General features: G+C 47.1%; 1 protein-coding gene across 1 annotated transcript in view; it reads left to right on the top strand.

Moving 5' to 3' along the window:
* Positions 1 to 7,127: 7,127 nt before the first annotated feature.
* EHD3 (EH domain containing 3) overlaps positions 7,128 to 25,144 on the top strand; it is a 28,726-nt gene continuing 10,709 nt past the window's right edge. The window contains exons 1-3 of the mRNA XM_064709536.1: positions 7,128 to 7,665; positions 14,216 to 14,392; positions 19,068 to 19,165. Coding sequence (XP_064565606.1) covers positions 7,439 to 7,665; positions 14,216 to 14,392; positions 19,068 to 19,165 — 502 coding nt within the window. The 5' untranslated portion in view covers positions 7,128 to 7,438. The remainder of the gene's footprint in view (positions 7,666 to 14,215; positions 14,393 to 19,067; positions 19,166 to 25,144) is intronic.

Below are 25,144 nucleotides of genomic sequence, written 5' to 3'. Positions count from 1 at the left end.
ACTAACCAGGAAGCAAAGTCAAAGAAATGCTTCACATGCCATAATGATGCAGTATTTGGAAGGCTGCCCCACACAGGAAGCTCTTTGGGACTCAAAATCCCTGCCCCAGGCACCCGAGGATGCTGGTCTCAGTTAGGCACCAGTTGATTGTTACTCCCATCAAAGCTGAAGGTCAGCAGCAGTCCCTGTGAGAAAACAAACAACCACACATTGTACTGCTCAACCACACAGAGCCCTCATTTGTTATAAACCCACTCTTCAAGTGATCCACAAAGCTTGACCCTCAAGGGCAACCAAGAGAAAAATCTTCAGAAGATAACGCTGGAAATGAAAATTCAATTTTCTGTTGTATTGTAGACATTTCAGAGCTGAAAAAGAATTTAAGTGCCTAACAACTTGCTTACTTTTGTCCAGATGAAAAATGCTGTCTCTCCCTCCAAACCCTCCCTTTTTACAGCCATTGGCCTTCACGGCTGCAATAACACGAGCAACAGACAGAGATAGATTTAAGAGAAAAACAAAGGAAGAAAACAGCCTGGAGACCAGCTGCACTTTACATAGGGAGACAAAACATGTATGAAGAAGAATTTCTCATTCTGCTGCTCCCCAGGAAAAGAAGTGGAGAGCAATTGTCACACTTTGAGCCACAGTGAAGAACAAACATTCAAGACTTGGTTTTTGGGTGTGCAGAGTATTCACAGTGCCTGATAAAACTATTTTAACTTTTCACCAGTTCTCACTTCACTCTAGCATTTATTTGAAAAAGAATTGAATTTATACACAGGTCTTGAAACCCAAAGATAGTATGAAAAAACCAATGCTTTCAAAAATGAAGGTTTAAATCAATAAATATTTTCAAGAAATTCAACCAGCACCCCTGACTGTAACAGAGTGTGTTGAGTCAATAATGTTAATTTGTATGTTTTGAAAACCTCCCAGCTGAACCTGACTGTGTGTTGTTTTAAACTCTTTTCCAAATTACCTGGAAATCTTCAAACAAAAGATGCAATGGAGCATTTTATGTGTCATGAACAGTCACTTCTCAGACAGCAAGTGTTCCACCTTGTGTTTAACCTTCTGCCTGGCCACAGCCCTGTTTATGAGCAGGCACCAGACACAGCTGTATATTCCTGTACTGCACTCAGCAATGGTACTGAGCCAGACTGGATCAATCCTCCTGCACAGGTGGAGCAGAGTGTGTGCGCGTCTTTTCCAGCAATTAAAATTTCTAAGGGAAAGCAGCCAAGTGTATCAGACTGAGGTTAAAAGCTTTAGAGGGAAGCCATGAGCCAGTAGGTTAAATGGATTTGATTCTCTATTCTTTGCACATTCCCCTGTTAGCATATTTACCATCTGATCTAAGTCCTTTCACTGCATTAGCATCCCGTGATCTCCCCTGAGCTTTCTCAAGATCTTAAATGCCTCATCCCTAAATCTTGAAATGAGAAGCTGAAGAATCCATAGAAAATCCTTCACTTTTTGTAAAAGTAACTGGACCATGAATTAATTCTCTGAGAGCCTCTTATTCTATGAGAGGATTTACCTCAGGCAACACTTGGACAGTGGGCAATTTGAGGACTAAACCTGGGGATGACAGAGGTCAGCTCTTCTGATTTAAAAAAGACAATCCAAATCTGGGCTGAGGAACTGCTCCTCATTGTGTAGAACAGAGTAGTAAATGTTTGCTTGCAAAATAATAAATTTTAGGGTGAGCAGAACAAATGAGGCAGGGCCATTTTTTACAACCATTCATGTAATACAGCAGAATGTTAGCTACAGAAATTAGTAGTCATTAGTCAAAATGATAGTGTGAGTCTATTAGGCTTTGTTAATCTTTATTAGCCTCTAAACAAACAGTATAAAAACATCACTTGCAGGTACAACCTCTAGTCTTTGATTAAACAGAGTGCTGTATTTCAGAAAAAAAACCTCAAGGCTGACTCCTGCTCTTCCTGTGGGCTTTTAAAGCAAACAGAAATATCCTGAAAAGAAGCACTGAACTATGTTTTCTTACTAAATGAATGAATATAGAGACAGGTGGATGACCTTTCCCTGCATTTCCTGTGCTTAGATTATTGGCCCAAAAGTTGATGAGCACCTTCTGGTGCTGAGATTTTTCAAGGTCAAGCAGTGAACCTGCTGCCACTGATCTTAACAAAAAGCCTGTATCAAAAATGCCTGGATGGCTTTCAGAACTTCAAGTAATACCTCTCTGCCCAAAGACTCACTTTTCAAGATGCTGGATGAGATTTAAAAATACCTATCCTTTGCTGTGGAAATTTTCCTAGCTACATCAAAATCAGTGGAAATATGAAAATGCTTTAGCACTTAAGGTTACAACATCCTATTCATAAGCATCCAAATCATTGGATATTCAGATTACCCAGAACTCTAATGACAGATGAAATTTCTGATCTCTGCAGAATACTTAGTGATCAAGCATGAGCCAAACCAACTCTAAACAGCAAAAGTGAGAGAACAAGAGTGCACAAAAACTGGGTTAGCTAAAACACCAGCCTGTGCTGCCAACCACTTGGCAGACAGAAGAGTTGGAGCTGTGACATGCAGGGCAGCTGATGTGGCTCATCTAACTGCTTTACATCACACCCACCCTTCCCACGTTTGCTGATACAAACTTTTTGCCTTTCCCTTCAACACCTCCAGAGAACAGCACAGCAGCAGCTGCTGCATTGTGTAACTAATACCCCATTTGATCCCAAAGGACAGCTTCATCTTAACATGGTTACCCTCCCTTCAAACCCCTGGAAAATCCTAATTCTGTGCTAGCCAGAGATAACTGCTAAATGCCAGCACCAAATCCCTCTACACAGCACTTGGCATTTGATGTCCTACCTTCTCCAGGTGTGTTCTCACAGCAAAGGAGAGCTGGCAGTGATGCCTGCTGCTCACAAACAATATATTTGTTATCTCTGTGTGTGTGTGTATTTATGTGCAGGTATATATATGTGCCTTGCATACGTAACCCCAAGAGCCTGTCCCAACCTATCAAACACCGTGGTAGAAGCAGGAGGTGGGGAAAAAAAAACATATTGAGCAATGACAGAAAATTCTGGAGATCTCAATGCAAAATATTCCACGGAAGACATGAAAGAACAGGCCAGCCCATCATGCAGGCTACCTTTTGACTCACCCATTGCTTCAGTGGACAGCAGTTTCCTTGTTTAGTTTGTCACTCGATTATTCAAAGCACAAAACTCCACGTCTCCCCATAAATCACTGGCAAAGTAGAACAGAAAGATGTGTCCAACTGTGTCTTAATACATTTTAACAGGATTTCTGCTTTCAGGTAAGAAAAAGTTCAGAGAGGAAATAATCTCTAAGTCCCCATATTTTCTCAGAACAGACGGGGACATGACACTTTGTCAATCAGTTAATCATATCAATTTCTACAAAGAACACTTATGTAAGTTTGATGGAGGTGATGTCCTATGACAGAAACAGACAAAATCATTCAAGAGTTATAGACCAAGCTTCTGCACTGCAAGGATGGCTGAGGGCTCAGAGGATTTTTCTTTCCAGCACTGTTACAGACATCCCATCAGTCAGGTCCCCTGTGTGCAATACAAGCAGCTTTCTTTGCCAAACAGATCTAAGGAGGGAGCTCTCTGGAAGCCAGAATGATTCCCATTCACTGGATGTACATTATACAGCCCCACACTCCCCATTTTTGGTGGCACTTCTGGATACCAGCACCTTGTTTCACCTCAGGCAATGAGGGGCTAAAGGCAGCATAGGGAGGGTAGGGAAAAGGACTGTGACTTTGTGAGTGTGTAGCAAGAGACCCGAAAATTGGTAGGAGAAAGGTAATGGGAAATATTTCAGAGGAATATGGAGGAACAGTGAGGGCAGGAGAGGAAGGCAGCAGTTTTCTGAGCTGCAAAGGCAAAGCAATGAGTGAGGAAAGGAACAGACTATGCTGGAGACAATTTTATGTCTCCACACAGGCAATATGGCACCAGCAGGCAGAGAAATTGAGAATTTTGATCCAGCTGAACCAGAGGAAACTCTCCCTCCCTTACTTATCAAATTAGTATATTTGGTTTAATTCTAGGGGCCTGCTGTGCCTTCCTCTCCCTGCTTTCCTTTCCCACAACCCTGGTTATTCCCTGTTGAACCCCTCAGCACCTGAACTTTTGACACTCTCCTCAGGTTTCACACTTGGTAATGGACAAACAGTGGCAGTAACTGTGCTGGCAGGAAGTTAATTTTACTGAGCTACACTGCTCCCACGAGCTTCTTGAAAACTGTCTGAGTCACCACATCTTTTCAGATTCTGTGACTTCAACGTCCCCATCCTCAGATGATCTTTTGTAGGAAGTAAACCTGTCTAACCTAAGGCTGCAGATAACAAATACATTTGTCACCATTTCACAAGTTTCCGTTTTACAACATTGTGTTTTCCCCCCAAAACCCCAGGTTTCATTTTGTGTGCAAATACTACACGACTTACTTCAGCCTCACTGACTTTTATCAAAGTGGAAGTGAAGCTTTTCCAGCAATCCCCTCTCTCCTGGTCAAGGCAAGCATCCAGCTAAGTGACTGCAAGCCCTGTTACCAAAAGCAGGGACACGACTGAGAAATTACAGAACTAAAAGTTAAATCCACCATATCTTTAAAGATAAAGACAAATTCTGTAGTAGAGAACTGTAGCAGACTCCCACCAATATGTTCTGATCACTGCAGTAGACTGGCTTCTGTGCAGGGCTGTCAAGAGAGAGTTTCTACATTTTAAAAATGTAAATTACTAAAAAAAAAACCCAACTTATTGAAGATTGCACCATTAAGACCAATCTATCCAACAGAAAACCATCCATTAAAACACTTCCGTTTAAGAAATGAAAAGGAATAAATAATAGAAACAGATTAAAACTTTCAGTTTGATTCTGGCAAAGAAAAACCTAATTACACTGTAAATTTCCTTTCCTAATTTTACTTCCCTTTGTTTTGGGCTAGCTCTGTACCTCAAGGTAAAGACAGTTGTTGAGGAAGTCAGTCTCAAATGGCTAAGAAAACAGACTGAAAAATAAACAAAAATGTGCCATGTTTGTGAGATACCTACAGAAAGTCTATAAAGACTGTCAAGTTTCGTTGTGATCTGCCCCCGAGATAATGAATCCACAGGAAAGGGACTCTCTTCTGCCAAGGCAAAGAATTTTTTTTTAGCCATCAGATATGCATATTGATGACTTGTGAAGTTTAATGATTAATATCCTCACCTTGTAAATGGGGAACAACCGGGCTTCTGCCCTACCTGTGGCAGTCAGCTCCCACAGCCTACACAACAGAAATTTTGCTTTTCTCCCCATTTGCTGCATTCCGGAAGGGCACCAAGGTGGCCTGGGGAGATTTACAATCAAAGGCTTCCTGGCCTGGCCTTTGCTCAGCTCTGAGGATAACACAAGCAAGCACCAAGGAGACTCCATATATAGCTGTAGAAATGCCAGAGCGCCATCAGAGGAGCACAGCCCTTAAATGGCAGAACTATCTAGAAGATTAAAGCGAGTCTTTTCCTACAAGATGAGTAATTCTTGCCAAAACATGTTGAATTCTATGGGGCCTTTCATTTTCAGGAGTTTTCACTGGAAAGGAGTCATCAAATTCTTAAAGCCAAAAGCCTCTATTTATAAAACTAAAGAAATGAAGGAAATTTGTCTTAAGGAGCTTTCAAAACATCAGTTCCACTTTCAGCTCTAGGCATTGGCAGGAAAGCAGAAAAGTCTGATCTTCAGAAAATACAGTCAGCTTGCTGTGTTCTTCCAGAAAAAGAAAACTGATCCCTGGAGTCATTGCTTGCACCTCCTGGGTCAGCATACCAGTGCCTAGGATCACACAATGAGAACAAGGAAAGTGTCTTCTCCTGCAGTACAAGGTGTGGAAATGGACCTGGAGCATTGTTCAGGCACACAGAAGCACGCAGTCTCTGTGTGTCCTCCCCTCCTGTGGGTAAAAAATAATAATTAAAAAAAAAGGTTTTAATGCAGAACTGCCTCTGCTTATGCAAGATCTGGGCTCCTCCTGGCTGAAATGGCTGGGAAAGGGCAGGAACTGCCACATGGCAGGACTGCTTCCAAAACTGCCTCTTGCCACATTCTTCGGACCCATGGGATGGACTAAAGTGAAAAAGCCTTTAGGAGATATTTTAGGGAAAAAAAAAAATGCTGCTTTAGCTCAGCTGCTCAGTGGAGATGAGGAGAGCCTGGCAGTGGAGCTGATGGCCAGCCCCAAGGACTTCTGATCCTCAAGCTACTCCTGGAAAACCTGTGTGGCTGTCCTGTCATCCCTCATTGCTGGAGGAATAAAGAATTTGGGACAGTAGGTAATTTGCCTACTTAGATGGAGAACTTTTCTAAGCACTGTCAAAGCCGAGAGCCTCAAAGTGAGGGGCAGCAGTGCGGCCCAATCACCGGGGCTGGGCAAAGAATAGTCCAAGAGACAACTGAGAGCACCTCATGACCGCGTGTAAATATCTAAAGTAGGGCTTTAGATATCAAGATATTCTTTATATCTTTTTGGATATCAAGATATCCCCCTTAGATATCTCAAGGGGATGGAGCCAGGCTCTTCATAGCGGTGCCAGCAATAGGACAAGAGGCAATGGCCAGAAACTGACGCACAGAAAATTCTACCTGAGTATAAGGAAGAACTTCTTTATTGTGCTGATGACCACACACAAAACATACTGCCCCAAAAGGGCTGCAGAGTGTCCCTTACAGGAGTATTCCCACAACCATCTCACGGCAATCTTGTGCTCTGGGATCACCCTGCCTGAGCAGGGAGATTGGGCCACCACTGTGGTCTCTTTCAAGAAACATGTTCTGTGATAGGTTGGAGATCCAGATGAGGCTGGCAGTGCTCAGGAACAGCCGGTTCCCTCTCACATTTGCACTCGCACGGTTCATTTCAGTAGATGTTTTAATGTCAATTTCGCAGCGAGGCGAGCAAGGAAATAAAATGGCGGCCGGGCTGAAACTCCCTCCAACGGCCCCCAGGGGGCGCGGCGGGACCCGGCCCCTCCCGCTGCCCAACATGGCGGCGCCCGGCGCGGCTTCACCCGCCGGGGAGAACGGGCGGCGCCCGCCAGGAACGGCCAGCTTCCGGCGCCCGCCCCCTTCCGGGAGGGCCGGGCCTCCGCGCCATGCCCACGCCGGGAGCCGGCGGCGTGAAGGGAGGCGGCGCCCGCCGGTGCCGCTGGGCCGGGGCTGCGCGGACGAGCCGCTGCTTCAGCCTCCCGCGGGTAGCGCTTTCTGGCTGAAATCGGCGGCGCAGGTGGCGTGAGGGCGGACGGCCCATTGCTGGTGGGCACCGGAGCGGAGTGAGGCCCGCCCGGCCCGAGGGGGATGCGCGGCTAGCCCGCGCTCGCAGCCAGCTCAGCCCAGCCCCGGTGGTGGTCGCGGAGCTGGCGTCGGGAGGCCACAAGATGTTCAGCTGGCTGGGCACCGACGACCGTCGGCGGAAGGACCCGGAGGTGTTCCAAACGGTCAGCGATGGCCTGAAGAAGCTTTACAAGACCAAGCTGCTGCCGCTGGAAGAACACTACAAGTTCCACGAGTTCCACTCGCCCGCCCTGGAGGATGCCGACTTCGACAACAAGCCCATGGTGCTGCTCGTGGGGCAGTACTCCACTGGGAAGACCACCTTCATCAGGTAAAACCCCTGCTGCCCCCTCGCAGCCCCCAGCCATGCCTGCACCCTCGACGGCAGGGCAATGGGGTGGGGCAGAGCTATGGCTTGATCCCCCTTCGCGTCCCCTCAGCAGCTTTCCATTGAAGCTTTTCATTTTCACTCAAAAGCAGAGCATCCCTTGGCGAGCACAGGGTGGTGTAAGATGTGCCATGAAACACCGACGTGGCAAAGAGTAGCCCAGGGCAGGGCTGAGGAGCGCGGGCAGGGCAGGAGTGCGGAGCTGCGTGTGAGTCACCGGGGCCCTCCTGGCCGCTCAAAGTGCAAAGGCTTTGGGAAGCCTCTGCGGGGCATTCCACACGCACACTGCCCCGTGTGACCCTTGAGATAAGGATTCTTTTCAATTTGCTGCAGCTTTTGAGGGGTGAGGCAGCTTTAAAGGAGGTGCTTCGGTTTGCAGGCGTTGCTGTTACACGTTTGCGTGTGTGTGTGTGTTTCTCTGCGCTGTCCCAGAGGCAGCACTCGGATCCCCCTGAGAGAAGCGTGTGTGTGCCTGTGCTCAGAGAGACCTGCCCCTCCTCAGGGCTCCAGAAGCAGAGCCCTGCTTTAACTGTGTCCTGCTCGGCCGAGATGCTGGGAGCAGCGAGTTCCTTTCGAGCTGAAAAGAAAGAGCAGCTGCCTTCAGCTCTCTCGTTTCGATGATGTGAAGCTGTCGCAGAGAAAGGGTTAAACTTTTCCGGCTGGACTTGCTTGCAGGAATCTGCGTTCAGCCATGCTGCTAGTTCAACTTGCAGCAGCCTTTCCCTTGGGATCGTAGCTGAAGCTGCGCTGTCCGTGTTTCTTATGTGATTCATAAGCTAAGCGTTAAATTCCAGCTTTTTTCTGGTGTGGCTGTGTTGAAATCTGTGGAATTACCCCAGTGTAAATCTGGACGCTAGCCACAGGCAGCCAGCCCTTTGTTCTACCAGTATTTCTTGGTGAAGGAGGGAACTGCAGAGAGTAGAGAGAGGTGAATCAAATTGACTGTACCTCTAAAGGAATGACCTTGAGAAATGCAGGGGCTTTTTTTTTTTCAATGTGCTGTAATATTCCTGCTGCTCAATTTCCTGGTCAGGAGCCAAGAACAGAATGCATTTCTGCTACCTTGGCACGTACCTGGCAAACAAAGTTTAAGAGTTAAAAGGCTTTTCTCATATGGGCAGGTCAGGTGGATGGTGAAGGGTGGAAAAGACCCAAAGAAGCATTTTGCACATGTTTGCAAAGGGAGTTACTCTTCTGAAAAACAGAGAGGATAGCACAAATGCCTGGTTCCACCCCAGATCTTTGTTCTGTGACTTGATACCAAACCTGTTTGGAAAGCTTTTTCTGTCCTCTGGGTTACAGACACTCAGAGCCTGAACAGGAGGAATTGCTGAATTCCTGATAAGGCTGTCCAACTAAAGCATCTCTTCCTAATTCTTTTCTCTGGGTTGTCAGCATCAGTCTTGCCCTGCAGTCTCACCAGCATGCTGTTAGCAGAGACTTCTGCCTTTGCCCCTCTCTGCTCAGTGAAGTCCTTCTGTAAGCCTCAGCTCCTTTTGCAGGAACTTTGGGTGCCTAGAGCACATTCCAGGTACAGGAAAATTGAGTCTTTGCTCATGTGGCATGGCAGCAACAACCTTTCTGCTGCCAGCAAGTGGATCTGAGCTTCTGACAACTGCTTTTCACTCTTGCTTGTGTCCTCTTCTCCCACTTTTCTCCAGGCACAGCCTGCAGGGATGATGGTCAGGCAAAAGTGACCAGGAGCTTTGGCAGCTTCTGCTTCACTGGGGTGCCAAATGGGCCTTCCAAAAAGGCAGAGTGCCCAAGAAGGTGAAAGTTGAGAACTTTGGTGGAACCCCAGGGTCTCTGAGAGAAGTGTGAGAGTCTGTTACTCCAGCATGCTCCCAGACAAAGGCCAGGGAACCTCGTGTTGCTCGTGACAGGCTTCCAGCAGGAGCTCGCAGGCACTGCTCATTAGAGAGCTGGGATAAGCCCCAGATTAGCATCCAGAGTTATTGTGGGAAGGCAAGTGGGAGCTCAAGCTGAGAGCAGGGAGGAGTTAAAGGGGGCTGGGGGGAGGAAGTGGGAGGGTTGACAACCGTTATGGTTTAGCAATAGAGTGAAGCAAGAAACAGCCTCTGGACATTCTGTCCACAGTCTTGTCAGGATAATTAGGGTTATCCTTATGTATCAATTCCACTCTTAAATTGCATCCTGCTTCTACTGCCATGCAATTTATGGAGATGACTTAATGCTAGTAAACAATCATGGGGAATGAACTCAGCCCCACTTTACCTGGATCCCAGGACACTTAACCAAAAAAAAAAAGACCTTTAGTCACCTACCTAAGGAATGTCTGTCTTCCAAACCTCTTTCCTTGTTTTGAGGAATCTGAGGTGAAACAAGGAAGAAATGCAAGGCTCTGAAGCACCTATGCTGCAGCATCTTGCAGCGAGGCTGCTCTCTTGTCAGGAGCTGATGGCAGAAACAAGGCAGTCAAGGTCAGCAGTGAGAAACATTCCTAGGGGCTGAGCCAGGGAAGAGGGAGGTGAGTTGTGTGGGTCAAAGCCAGTGAAGCAAGACCAGAGCATGGCTTGTTTCCAGTGGAACCAGGCTGTTCCCTCTTCTCCTTGCAGGGACACAGAGCTGAGCCCTCTGTGCTGTGTGAAAGGTGTTGCATTGCTTTGCAGTGCAGCTTTTCCATTCCTGCTTCCTGCTGTATCATCTCTTTGTGCTCACTCCCATCTCTCTCCTCAGCATAGATTTGGCTGATGCTTTTCCACAGGGTTGGGGGCTGAAAGTCACTGCTGGCTAGGACCAGGCAACACCTTTACCTGGGAATGTGTGACAGCCACTGCAGGATCTCACTGGAGCCTGCCTTTATAATGTTATTGCTTCTTGTGTTTCCTGTAAGAGAGTGGGAGTACAGGACAGAACATTACTCTCCTAATTAACTTAGATTCCTTGGACATTTCTAAAAATAATCCTGGCTCAAGTCCAGCCATCCTGCTAATAAAATAAACAAGCCTGCTAGAGCCCTACTGACTGTCAACATGGCTTGCTGTTCTGGTGTAGCCACCCCTTCCTCCTCCAGCTAATCATTTACACGTCCTGGCCCCTCACAGGCTGCACACAGAGCTCTGGTGTGACCTCCCCGTGCAGCCCTGAGCCTTCCATCCGTGCCTGCACTGCACGGGGCAGTTTTCTGTCACCATTTCCTCTGCTCTGCCCTCCTTCCCGTTCCGCTCAGCATCACCTCTGCTGCCACCCTCGCGGCATCCTGCAGGGCTCCTGCGTGACTCATCACAGCCCCTTCCCCCACATCCTGCGGCGCTCCTGCCCGGCCAGCCCGGCCTCTCCTTCCTCACCATCCCCAAATCCATCTGGGAAAGGAGATCCCAAGCGGGGCTGGGCTAACGCAGCTTTCCTGCCCTGCCCCTTCCCTGGAACAGGCAAAGAGCACGGTGCTTGCAGCCTCACACCGACTCCAGACACTGCCCTAAAAAGCAGATTGGTCATAAAAACCTATTCTCCTGCTCCACAGCTTCCCTAACCTGGCTGGGAGTCACTCCCCCAGGCTTTGAAGGTGTTCAGAGCTCAGCTTAAGGCATGCAGCACTGGCAGAGGAGAGTGCTTGCTGGTGGTTGGTGTTTTCCACAGCTGTTGTTTGCTCTTCTCTCCCAGAAATCCCCACAAATGTGACAACTGCACGTGTTCTCTGTCTTTCCTCTGGTAGCCAGGGCAGAGCAGAAGTGCCTTCCCCCCATCAGGCAGTGTCAATACAACCCCTTGTGTTTGTCCTCTGCACAATGAGATTCTTATGCTGCTGACACCCTGCTGCACAATGTACCCAAATCTCCCAGAGAGGCCTCACTTAAAATAGATGCTGGGATGGTGGGCAGTACAAATCCTCATCTCTCTGGTTTCCTACCACTTGTTGCACATAAGTCAGTCACTCTGGTGTGTGGCTGCTTCTTTTGTTGGGATGCTTTTGTTGGGATTTTTTTGTTTTGTGTTTTTTTACGTCTTACACAAGAAATAAACACAGAAATGCTTTGAAACGTTAGCTGAGTGGAGCTGTGATAAAATTCTTTCAAGCAGTCTGTCTGGAGGAGTTGTTATTCCACACAGGATTTTTGGTTAGTTTTTCTGGGAAGCTTTGTCTACAAATAACAAACAACTCCCCCCCTCAACTAATTCTCACTTCTGCCCAAAAGCTGTCATGTTCCACGTGCATTTCAAGCCTCTAAAAAAGTAAAAAGGTGGTTGTTACAGCAAGGCTGCAACCTGCCATCAGGAGTAAGGGGCCTTTCTCAAAAGCCCTTCACCTGTTATATTTGGCAGCTGTTAATGCTGCCTATTTGTTTTCTCTCTAGTATTTGCATGGGGAGAATGCAAAGATTTATTTCTATGAATTCAGTGAGTTTCTGCCCATCAAGGACTAGTGAATCACCATCAAGGAGGCACAAGCTTAGTTTCCAAAGTCTGACCAAGTGACTTCTAACCTAGCAAATAGTATAAAGAGCTTCCTAGGGAATTGAACCAAGAACAAGATGATGGCTTACAGAGCCCTTGGTGGGTGAGAAGTAACCCCTCCTTGTTCTCAAAAGCTTCAAGCTAGAGAGGAGTTGCTGTGGCTGCCAGGAAGGGATATTGTGATCACCAGCCAGAGAGGGGGCACACACCAGGACTACCTGCAGTCTGCTTTTCTTTCCACTTTTATAGCAAAGTTTGAGAAAGCCCTTCATAAGGTTTGGGTAAATAGGATATATCCACCCTAGTATGGGAGGTCAGAGGGATGCTCTTCCTGGATTATTTCAGGTCTTTTAGGAGCTGCTCAACAGCTGCTGTTGCATCTCAGTTAAGAAGAGTCACTTCTGGTGGCCTTCTGGTGAGCTTAGGGCTTGGAAATCACTTTGGACAAAAGATACAAGAAAATACATGATAATACACCAGTAAAGAAGGTGGGGTCATCTCCTAAGTGAATTATAGATATAATTTGTGGAGGTTTTCTTGTTGCAGTATGAGTGTGTACCAAGCCAGATAAGTATCAGTGATTTGTCCTGCGTATACATTTGGTTGTTTTACCTCTAGATCCAATTGGTTTGGCCTTGCCTGTTGGGAACTGAAGACATTTGCTGACATGGTATCAAAAAATAGCCTGCACTTTTTTTTTTCTTTTGGTTGCTCCTTAAACACTGGATATGATTACCTATGTTAAAATGACAGTGAAAGCAGGAACACCTAAAAAGTTACCACAAGCTTTGATGCCAGTGGTTCTATAGTCCCTCATGCAGGGGCTTCCCTCACTAGGACTCACCAGAGTGAAACAATTCTAGTGTTTAGACATATCAGTCTCAATCATGAAAAAAATTTCCAGTCCTTCTCCTATTTCCTTTTCCACATCCCCACAATCTAGTTTTAACATCATAGCAATTCTGAAATAATCTACCTATCTACTGAGGATTAGGTCAAAGCAATGGGAGAGGGAGTTCCAGCTACCCTCTGGCAACAGGCAACACATTATTATGCTAACTCCCATAGTCTGGTAGCCATTTAATTCATTAAATGCTTATTCCTTGTCACTTCTGTCACCATCCCATACTGAGGGGTAGACCAGTTCTGGCTCCCTTCTGCAAGCCACATGCACATAATGGTCTCAGTTTTCAGCAAAGCATCAGCAGGTGGTTTTCTACACACACAGACACAGGCCTGGCCCCAGTGATGGCATCTGGCACCTTGGTGAGCCAAAGGGAGCTGTCCCATGCACACACCATTGTCCCAGCCTGAATTTGGCAGGCTCAGTTGGGATGTGCTGCCAGGGTCCTGTTCAAAGCCCTACAACCCCATGGGTGACAGTCTTTCCCTGAAATTTGCCAAACTACCTGCAGGAGTTAATAATAAGGGATGCTGTGTTTAGTGGGCTATCTAGCTTTATATACAGCTTAGAATTTACTCTCCCACCCAGGTGTGTGGTGCACAATATGCTTGAGCAGTTTGTAGTGCAGGCTTGTGGCTGCATTTCAGAAGCACACAGAGACTGAGACTTCAGTCAAGTGCAGGGGAAGTTGGCATTTAAGAAACTACCTTGGACTAATTGTGGCTAATCACATCAGTTGTTTGAGTCTGCTGAAGCCAAGTAATTGATATTGGCACCAAGAGCCAGTGGGGTTTCAGGAGTGTGGTGGTTTAACAGTAGTGTGCAGTAGGATTAACTCTGTGATTGCAGTGAACTGCTGGTTTTACTTTGCTAAGTCTGCTCCAAATGGCTTGAGGATTGAAGTGCATAAAATGATGCAACATGATGAGAATCTCTTCCCAGCAGCTATAATCATCTTAATTTCTTAATCCACCTTAAATGAGCTTTCAGTGTTGAGATCCTAAGTAGAAAAGCCACCAAGACATCTATCAAACAATTGAGTGACAGTGCTAAAAATAGTCTCGGAAGGATCCATGCTCTCGAGCTTCATAATTGCTCTGCAATCTTCAGTACAACTCATTTAGGACTTAGCAGCTCATGGCTCATGCCCACACCCTGTTTTTTGACTTCCAGGTACCTGCTGGAGCAGGATTTCCCAGGGATGAGGATTGGACCAGAGCCTACAACTGACTCCTTTATAGCAGTTATGCAAGGAGACGTGGAAGGAATCGTTCCTGGGAACGCGTTGGTGGTGGATCCCAAAAAACCCTTCAGGAAACTCAACGCCTTTGGCAATGCCTTTTTGAACAGGTCAGTACTTAAGAACTCTCTTGTTCTGCAGGGTAAAGTTAGGACCTAATGAGCAGCATAGCCAGCAATGTAAAGGGATAAGGCACTTCTCCTCCCATCCACATGGCTGATGCAAGGCCAGCCCAGTCCTACCAGATCACATAAGTCAGCTGCTGAAGGGCTGATAAATTCAAGTGTGACAAACCTTCATTTTACTTGAACAAACAAAAAAAAAATGACATCACAGCCTAAACTTATCCTACAGGAGACTAGAGGTAAATATCTTAATCCCCTACTTTAGTATTTCTAGCTTTTTCCATTTGTAATCTAAACCAGGCTCTTTCCATTCCCATGCCTTACACATACAACCTCAGGTGCAAATTGATGGCCACTCTAAGGTGTTTCCTGTAAAAAAGAGTAGCAGGGTGTTTGGACAGTGCCTCTGTGACATGAGGAATTTAACCTTTCCATCCCCTAGACCCAGCCCAGCCATAGGGAGGTTTTGGATGTAGGCCTCACAGGAAGCCAGCAGCACACACCCATATCCTAGATGAGCACAAACTGTGCTCAAGCTGCAGAAGGCAACAAACTGACTACACCCATCATCCACGCCTTCCCTTGACACTGGGAGACACTGGAAACATGGCAGCTGCTCAGCCAAACAGCCAGGAAAGCTGGGCTGGGCTCTGGCTCCTGTTCAGTCTCCCAAGCTCAGAGAATGACTGTCCAGAGGCTGCAGCATCTCGTACAGCACTGACCACAGGAGTGCTGGTGTAGGCTGCAGCAAGGCAGGGAAAGCCTGCAGAGAAGCATGGGGAGAAAGTTGCTGGCAGGAGAGGGACCTGGCTGGTGTCACTGCTGTGTGGGAAACCTCAGGGTGACAGGAAGCAGTATCTGATCACTGCACAGGAGCATCATTCAAATACACCAACATGGTCCTGCACCAGAGAGACAGAAGTTTTTGTTTTGTAGGGCTCAGAACACCTGCACCTGACCAACAGTTAGGTCAGGTGACTTCCCACTCCCTACATCAAGTCAGAACAGTGATTTCCCCTAAGACAATAACAGTGCTCTTGCCTGGAGTGCAGAGATTGTGGATAAAGAGGACATAATTCAGAGCAGCTCAGCTGATAGCCAAGAGCAGCCACAGCTGGCAGACAGTTCTCTGCAGAGAAGGAACATTAGGCCAGGCATGGGGGGCAAAAAAGCCAACACTTCTGAACTAGCCTGATGGATGTGTCCTGAATGCAATTTGCTCCTGATGCAGCAAGGGATCTCTGCATGCATTAACCCAGTTCCCTGTATCATGCTGTGCTCTTGTTATGCTTCTTTACTGTTCCTTCTCCTGAGGAAGGAGTCCAGCCTGTGCCTGAGCAGGCAGCAGGGCAGAGGGACACAGCAGCAGCCTAAGTGCAGTCCTTCCAGCCATGCAGGGAGCAGCCACAGCAGCTAATGACATCTTTCTCTTGCTGACATGAAAAAAGAGGGGCAATGATTTCTAAACTGACGGAGGAGACATGCTAAGGGGGACTGGCTCAGCTGTGTGAGCATCACATGCTGAAAATGCAGATGCCACTGCCCAGCTAATTAGGAAATGAAACATGCAAGAGTTGACTCAGAGGGGCAGAAATTTAGCAGATGTAAGTCCTGGTGCACCCACTGGACCAGATCAAGCCACCCACAGTTACTTCTGCAGTGCCTGGCCTCTGTGCTAGGGACTAGCAGAGCTGTCTCTGCCTTGCACATACCTCACTGCTGCTGTACATATGCCTAGGCCCTGACCTCAGCTGGAGGCTGTGAGCAAGAAATTTGCAGAAGGGAGCTAATCTGCAGGGGCCACACCTCTAAGCTGAGATAATGGCCATGGGAAGTCTGCTTTGCCCAGGGATGGTTAAAGGTAACCCTTGACTGTGAGCGTCAGTGGGAAGGAGCAGAGCAGCACGAGGCAGTGGCACTCACACCGGCCTTGGCTGGGAGGTGGCAGCCACAGCCCTGTGTCCTGTGTGGTGCAGAGCCTGCTGCTCCAGCAGTGAGCATCCACCCTTAGCTGGGGCTCCCTCCCCAGCAGGGACTGGGATCTGCTGCTTTCCAGGAAGCAAGGGAAGACTGGAACAGTCAGGATTTGGCTGGGAGGCAAGCAAATTGTGCTGCTTAGAGCCTGTATCCTCTCCCCCTTCATTCCCAGGAGATGCCCATACCTGGGACATAGGGTTGCCCAGGGCTGAAATGAGGATAGCAGGATAGATCCTGTCTCTTGTCTGCTCTTCTTGCCCCAGGTTGTTCCTGGGCATTGAGAGAAGGGTTTGTTGTCCTTTCTCCAGCTCTGCTGGCCAACCCCCACCTCTGGGAAGATTCCAGAGAGATGAGAAGTTGCACCTTGTTATCAGGAAGATTTGTTTGGCACCAAGGGCCTGGAGCAAGTTCAGGAATCTCACCCATTACTTTCCTATCCCATTGACTAGGTTGCAAGAATTCCCCCATCCCCAAAGTCTGCTTTGAGAAGCTAAGGTGGAGTCAGTCCTGATTTTGTGTTGTGAACAGCTGGAGGGGTAGATAACATGTTGTTCCTTTAGCCCTGTGCTCTGCTCTGCCTGTAGAGGTGGTGAAACTCTGCTTTGGCACAGCACTCTTCCCTTCATATGGCCCCAAACAGAATTAGGTCGAGCTCCCTGAGGTCCTGCAGTTCTGCTGGGACAACAGGAGGGCAGCAGCCTTAACTCTGCCAAAAGAGCCAGAATGCACTCACTCATGCTGGCCTCTGACCTTATATCTGAAATCGCCTGGGGAGAACTTTTCCTAGAGAAACTGGTGGAAAATCCCCCTGCCCCATTTAATGTTACAGCACCAGGAGGACTCAGGGCTGTAACAATGAAGAGCAAACCTGGGTTGGCAGGACAAGGGAATAACATGACTTCCTGAGCCTTTGTTCTCTGCTGCTGTGCCTGGCACTCAACAGGATCATCAAGCCAGTCCCCCCCTCTTAGATATGAGTTATTGCACATTCAGAAATGCTCCCTGTTGCCACCTGCCAAGCTGGGGATGTGGGAAGCTGTAATATGTGGTCTGAAATAGCTGACAGCTTAGGGAAGGAGACACTCTTTAACCCATGAGGAGTCACTCTGATCAGAATCGTGTTGGGGTCAGACAAGTGGAACAATTGTGGCGTAGCCTGGAGGAATTGAGAGGTGCAGGGGCTCCTGCAGAGCCAGACACTGATCAGAGAGAGCACTGCAGGGCTGCATCTGCCCTGACTGCACTGAGTGGTCCTTGCAGCAACTCCCACCCTCTGTGGTTCTGCCTCCTCCCACAGCAACGTGCATTTTGTGCCTGGATGTCACACCACCCTATTAATATGCATATGTACACACACACATACACACACACTCAGGGCTGCCTGGAATGCCATCCCAAAAAGGCTGTCCATGAAATGCTACCAGGAAGCAGATAGGCTTTTAGTGTCCTTTGCTGTTACTAGCAACTGAAATAGATGAGCTGCAGCCCACAAAGCACAAGTGACTCTTCTCAGGCAGTGATTTGCATAGACACAGGATGGGGAACAACCAGCTAAAGAGCAATTACACAGAAATGGAGCTGCAGAGGGGGGAGCAGTGAATTACAGAGTGAATGTGAGCTAACAGTGTCATAGTGCTGTTAAAAAAGCAAACATGTCAGTGAGATGTATAAACAGACTGTCAAGTCTAAGAGATAAGGAGCAATCCATGCTCTGTGCTCAGCACCAGCAGGGTGAGCCATGGCTGGAGAATGTCAGCTTGTGGCATCCTGCCTGGAGAAGAAATACGTGGAGCAGCTTGAGATGACCCAAAGGAAGCTGCAAGGGTCTTCAGGGATTTAGAAATGAGCTAGAAAGGCAGCTAGAGAGAGCTGGAAGAGACAGGAAAAAGAAATAAATAACCACCAAATTGATTTCTATAGAGGAAAGACTGAGGGGAGCAGGGTGGCAATAGTCAAGAGGGGAAAAATAAGTCATTTTCCACATCAATTGTGTTTGTAACTGAGGAGCATTACAGCATATGAAATTTAGATTAGACATTAAAAAAAAGGATTTACTGTAAAGGTTATTAAGTAATGGAGTAGACTCACAGCAAATGCTGGTGAGTCTGCATTGTTATGGATTTGAAGAACACTTTTGACAAATAACCTGACTGATCCTGCCTTGAGGCAAGAGGATAGGCTGAGCAACCTCTGAGATCTCATGCTGTCTATGCTTTACTACTTCCATGCTGCAATAATAGCACATTTTGTCTTTTTAAGATAGATTTGAAAGAGAACAGAAGTCCTACAGAATTGCTGATTTTTTTTTAAAGCAAGTTATTTCAGTTCACTTGAGTTCAGAAATCTTCAAGGGAATGCTCAACCAAAGAAAAACAAATACCACTTCTTGTTGAAATCTAAACAGCACATAAACCAAAACCCAAATATTTTGATAATTCACAACTTGGGGGCCTATATAAAACAACCTGTCATAGGTCATGACTGAGACCCATGTTCCAGAGGCAGCAAAACAGAGAAAAGTGTTTAGTTCTAGTTTCTTTCTCATTTCTTTAAGTAACAGTAGCTCCAACTGAAGACTTGAGAGATCAGAGTGTGACTTGTCCCATGCTGCCTGTGATGTGCAGCACATCATGACTGTGTTTTGCATTTTTAATGTTTTTAAACACATTTATTTTCCACACAGGTTTGTCTGTGCCCAGCTACCTAACCCTGTATTAGAGAGCATCAGTGTCATTGATACTCCAGGAATCCTTTCTGGAGAAAAGCAGAGAATTAGCAGAGGTAAGTCCCAAGTTCAGTTCTCTTCTAAATGACAGTAATGAAATCCACAGGAACTGTATATGATTTTCACTTCAAACTAGGATAAAAGCAATGGTGGGAGCCTCTCAGAGCTACAGCATTTCATTGCAAATGGAGGCCAAAGGGACTTGGTTAATCTCCTGCAGAGAATTTAGATGTTTTCAGGGCAGGCTGCTGACAAGCTCAGCAGTGTCACAGTCCAGTATTACCCACAGGAGAGATTTCTATCAGAGTCAAGTGATGCCTCTCTGCTTTGCAGAACCAGTTGCTCTCAGTGCCTTGCTGATGATCCATGGCCAAGGCCCCCATTGTAATCTGCCTGGTTTCTTGCACTGCCCAGGCTCCCTAAATCTAGTGCAAGACTGGATTTGGTTTAAAGAACCATTGGCACTCAAGTTCCTCATTGCAGTAGGGAATCTGGAAAGCCTGTGGACACTAAATCATAAAATCCTAGAGTAATTTGAGTTTGAAGGGACATTAAAGATCCTCTAGTTCCACCCCCTGCCATAGATAGGAAGGTGTGCCACACCTTCCACTAGGCCAGGTTGCTCAAAGCCTTGTCCAACCTGGCCTTGAACACTTCCAGGGATGGAGCATCCACAGCTTCTTGGGACAAGCTGTGCCAGTGCCTCAGCACCCTCACAGTGAAGAATTTCTCCTCAATATCCAATATAAGCCTACCTTTTTCAGTTTAAAGCCATTCCCCCTTGTCCAGTCACTACAGACCCTTGTAAATGGAGCTGATGAATAGCCCAGAGTCTCTTAGTGAACTTCTGAGCTCACTCAGACTCACCCACGGCAACATCTTTATACTTTAAACCTCTGTAGTCACCTTCTTGCTCTGTGAGGTGATGGGGGCCTAGCTTGCATTTCTGGAAGGTTCCTTAGATAAAGCTGGAAGCTATGCACCATTTCACTGGAAGAAAGCCAAGAGCAGTAATCTCAGCATTCAGGTTTGAGATCACTTCTCATGCACACTGCCCATTAACAGTGTACAGCTGAGTTTCAGCAGCACAGGCTCCACCCCAAAGTGCTGAGGCCTTTCCCATATTTCCATGTTCTGCCCCATAAGATTTCACATGACTCATGACTTTCCAAGTTCTATTACACTTTTGCATTGATATTTTTCTTGGAAACTTTCTTTTTTTTTTTTTCTTTTAATTGAGCAGCCACCTTGCACAGAGCCAGGTATTGTTTGTTTTGCTGGGATTTTCCACCACAGGAACCTTAGCTAGCAAGGAAGTGTCAATAAAACACAGCTACAGTTCAAAAAATCCCCTCACATTAACCTTTTTTAGTGTGGGCCTCTGCACTGCTAGGGGATCAGAAATTCCAAGGTGTGCCAGCCTTCATGAGAAAGTTGAAAAATATGCTGTGCAAGCACTCCTCCCCTCAGCAGAAAGTATTAAAAAACTTGTATTATGTGGTGTAGACATTTTCCAGTCAAAAATGCCACTGAAAGCAACCAATTCTCCTGTGGAACTATCACAGTGAAAGAAACTTGCTTAGGAGGTAGTATTTTTGTTATGAAAAAAAGGACTAAAAAGAAGGTATAGGTGAGTCAAAAAGGACCCATTTCAAGCCCCTTTTCCAAATTTCCTCACTAATTCAAATGCCAACACGTATTGCAAGACTTTCCTACATTTCAGCTGTTTACAGAACTAAAAATACCCTCCTGCAGAATACACTGGCACTTCTTGCTGCTCCTTCTGCAAAAATTCCTCTGTCAGCTTTCCAGTGGGTCTTGGTGTCCCTTTCTGGATCCTGGCAGTGTGACCTTGGGGCTGCCAAAGCTCATGGAACTGATCATCATCATCATGGATCAGGCCAGGCAACACAAGCTTATCAAAGACAGGTCCTGCTTAAGCAACCTGATGTGACAAGGTGACCAAATTCCTGGATGGGGGAAGGCTGAGGATATTGCCTGCCTAAACTCTAAGAAATGAAAAAGAGTTAAATCCAGCTGGAAGCCAGTCACAAGTGGTGCTGTCCAGGGCTCACACTGGGGCCAGTCATGTTTAATATCTTAATCAATATTAAGATATTAAATTAAGAGGAGTGAGAGCACCCCAGCCAGTGTGAAGATTCCACCATTCTGACTGTAGTGTTGGTGTGCTGGAGGTGGGAACAGGAATCTGTAGATGGATCTGAATGCATGGGACAGATCTATGGGCTGAGACCAGTGCTGGGTTTACAGTTAGATTCAATGATCCTAAAGATCTGTTCTAACCTAAACAATTCTGTACTTTGCAGCTACTGTAATAAATGGCAGCAGTGGCAGAACATGCTTGTAACACAGCTGTGCAGTGTTACAAAAGTTACTGGTGTACTTTAACCCAAGGCAGTAATGCCTCTGCAAACATTTGGAAAGAGCTGAGGAGGCTAAAGGGGAGTCCCAGTTCTGTACATTTCTGCATGCTGCACATGTTTGCAGAACTGGAGGCCTGTCCCAGCATGTGGAGCAGGTTCTCCTGGCCAGCTTCTCTGCCCCCAGTGCAATTCAGTGCACTTAGGGCAGAAAATTGGCACATTAGCCCTGTGACTACAGTGTGTGGTCATTCAACCCTTCAGCCAGGAGGCAACTCCAGATGGATCAGCCATCTCCTCCTGATCATCCTGCCAGCCCAGGAATTTGCTCTGCTGTATCTCCAGCCAGACAAGGGGACTGTCATTGATCTAATCACAACAGTTAAAAGTACAGTGTAGGTGGGACCTTGCTTTGTCACCATTTACAGCTGGGACAGATGGAAGTGCTCATGTAGGCCAGGTCAGATGACCTTGAAATAGACACAGGACAAGATCTTCACCTGGTTTAGGTCAATATGGCTTTGTTGAGGCTGGGAAACTCCAGCAATTCCTGTCTCCAGGGAGCAGGAAGAGCCAAAAGAGTGCTGAGGTGCCTGTGTCTAGGAAGGGCTGCTGCCAGGCATTGGCTTGAGCTTATCTCAAGGTGTTTGAAAGGGAGGAGTCACCTCTCAGCTCCCATGGAAGAGGAACAGGGAAAAGTGGTGAGGCTGACACCTTTGCCACTAAGCTAACAAGCCAAGCTGACCTCATGAGCAAGCTGGTTTTGGAGGCAGGCAGAGCAGTAACATGGGCTAGGCAGAAAACTAGACAGGGCTAAAACCACTGACACAACAAAATTCTGCTCCTTCTATACCTTCCCAGCATGCTCAGATTTCACTTGGGAATGAAGCAATACCTGAGGGAGTCTTACAGAGGTTTTTCAAGAGACTTTGAAGTTTCCTCACTGCTTGGAACAGGAATGCTTTTCTTACCCCCCCTGTAGGTTCTGAGACCCTCACACTGGGGTACCTGGGGTGCAGTGTCAGGGAGGAGAGCAGATAGTGAAGCAGCATTCTGTCATAAATTTGAGGGGGAAAGTAAAGATGTGACAGGCTTTCCCAGCCTGCCCATCCCATGCGAACCAGCAGCATTTCTAAAAATAGGAAATTCCTCTCAGTGGGAACATGACAAGTCCATCTCCCTCCCCATTAGACGTCAGGAGCATTAGTTAATCCATACAGTGTCAGCTTAGCAGAATACCAGGCTGTCAGAGTTTAGCAATCCAGGAGAGCCACCTTATAGCCCTGAATTTCAAGCAGTAGCTGTTCCTGTCACTGCATCCATGTTTAAAAGAGCAGGAGCAAGGGAACAGGGTTTAAAGGATTGATTCAGGGACCAAGTCCAGGTTTGGAAGCATTTCACTTGTCTGAACTCAACCCTGAGTTAAATTCACTGCCTGTTAAAGGTGACAGATGAGCCAGGGTGTGCACAGGCACAGGGTGCTGGTGTTGGTGCCAGCAGCAGGGCTTTGCAAATGGCCACCAAGCTTTGCTGCAAGGAATGCTGCATAATCCCAGCAAACAAAGCTCTGCCCTGGCTCTCCCCCAGGACTGCATGGCCATAAAGAGCCCCTTCCCCCACAGAGAGCCCAGGGAGTCTCCCAGTAGCAGAGCTGCAGGTTTAGGCCTATCAGCACTTGAGGGTGATGAGTCTGTCAGAGCTGAAGTGCACATCCCTCTGACATGCAGACACATCCCCAGCACTGACACAGCTGCTGCTGCTGCTCTCAGACCCTCATAAAATGTGTAGCCAAGGAGCTGCTGCACTGATTTGGCCTCCTGAGCTCCTGACTCATGCACTGCTTTGTGGTGGGCACCCACAGTGTCTCAGGTGTGGTAGCCACACCCCCTGGGATGCACAGGTGTCATTCACAGGCATTATGGGCTAACATTTCCAGGCTGTCCTGGCCCCAGGCATCCTGTCCTTCACTGCTTCTGTATCATCCTTGCCTGGAAGGCAGCCATTTCTCTTCTGATCTATTTTACAGTCTGAGGCATGAATCTATGTCCACATTTAAAGAACTAATGATTGCATTGCCCTGCCCCTTGCTCTGTGTTCTTTTTGTTATTTGTTTCTAGAGGAGCATGAGGCTGCAGAGATGCCCATGGGGGAGGTTTTTGGACCAAAGCAGCACAGTCTTGTCTGCTTTGACAATTTGATGATGATACAAATGCCATCCACTTGCAAAGCACTGTTCTGGTGTCACATAATGAGCTCAGGCCAGCCTGCTGGGAGGGAAAATGAGGAGGGGATGACAGAAATAAATGCAGGACCACATATCAGGTCATGCAGAGCCAGGACAGGAGTGAGGACTTCCTCATAATTCATCACCCTGTGAGTCTGCTCTGCTAATGGAGCACCTGGCAGCAAGAACTCGTGTGCTTCAGTGGCAGAGCCATCCCTTGGGGCTGAGCCTTGCACGCTCTGCTGCCCAGCTGTCTCAGCCCACATCTGCCCTGAGCTGAGCAGATGTCTGCCAAGCTCAGTGACACCTTGGCCAAGCTGAGTTTGAGTACCTCTTTTGGGGTAGCACTTCCTGGATATATCCTGATGACTTACTCCATGTTCTCTCTCTGTGTGCTGCCTTCTCCCTTTCCAGTGTTAGCAGTGACCACAAGCTCCTAGGCAGGAGGTGAGGACTGGCAGTGTCACTCCTCATTGGCTTGCTCTCCAGTATACACTATTCCAGTATTTTCCTAGCCTTCCACTCCGTTCCATCCTGCTGGCTTCATAACCAAGGGAAAAAACCCCAGCCACCAGCCTCACCCTTCTCCTGGGAAAGCAGAATTCCCAAATGGCCAGCAGCTTCAGCACCAGGGACACTTAATCACTCACCAGCCTGACAGCAAGAAGAAAATGCCAATTTTTCTTGGGCAGTGCAGAGCTCTCAGCCTGGCTGTGTCTCAAACAGCCATGCTTAGAAGGGAAAGGCAAACACCAAGGGAACTGATGTTCTCCCACTTCATGCAATGCTGTTTAGGGTACAATGGCAACAAAAAAATATTTTTTCTGAGAAGCTTTGTCACGTGTGCTAGCAACAGCATGATACAAACTAAAGGCATCCACCCTGAAAGCCTCCAAAAGGGAGGCATTTCAAATATTTGCTATAATACTCCCCACTGGTGATGTTTGCTTATATTCTGTATTTCACTCTGCCTGGGAGGGTGAAAGTGCACTGCTTGGTTCTGACTTTCCAGTTCACCTCCATTACAGCTGCTCTGCCAACCTGCCTGATTTTATCACAGTCTCATTTAACACCTGCTGTTCCACTGAAATGCTCAGCTCTTACAGGCACACTGCTCTGCACTTCCTCTTAAAAAACAACACAAAAATGAGCAGAAAATCTGCACAGTTCTCATTTTTATTTCTAGAAATATATGAAGCCATGAGCCTAACTCTTCTGACCTGAAAGCAGTATGCAAACAGAAGATCAAGATTATATTTGGGGTTTGAGAAAGCCAAACCAATATTTTGTTTGGTACTAGGTGGGAGAGGGACTGTCTCCGTGATTAGGGTTGGAAATACTGATATATTTTGCTGTTGCAGAACTGGAAGAACAAAAAAAAAGCAGCACCAAAGAACAAGATGAAATGGCTGCACATATGGAAAGGGCTG

This window comes from Zonotrichia leucophrys, chromosome 3 (genome assembly GCF_028769735.1).
Source record: "Zonotrichia leucophrys gambelii isolate GWCS_2022_RI chromosome 3, RI_Zleu_2.0, whole genome shotgun sequence".
In the NCBI taxonomy this organism is placed as follows: domain Eukaryota; kingdom Metazoa; phylum Chordata; class Aves; order Passeriformes; family Passerellidae; genus Zonotrichia; species Zonotrichia leucophrys.
The sequence above is the reverse complement of the archived record's forward strand: the minus strand, read 5'-3'. Positions and strand labels throughout refer to the sequence as shown.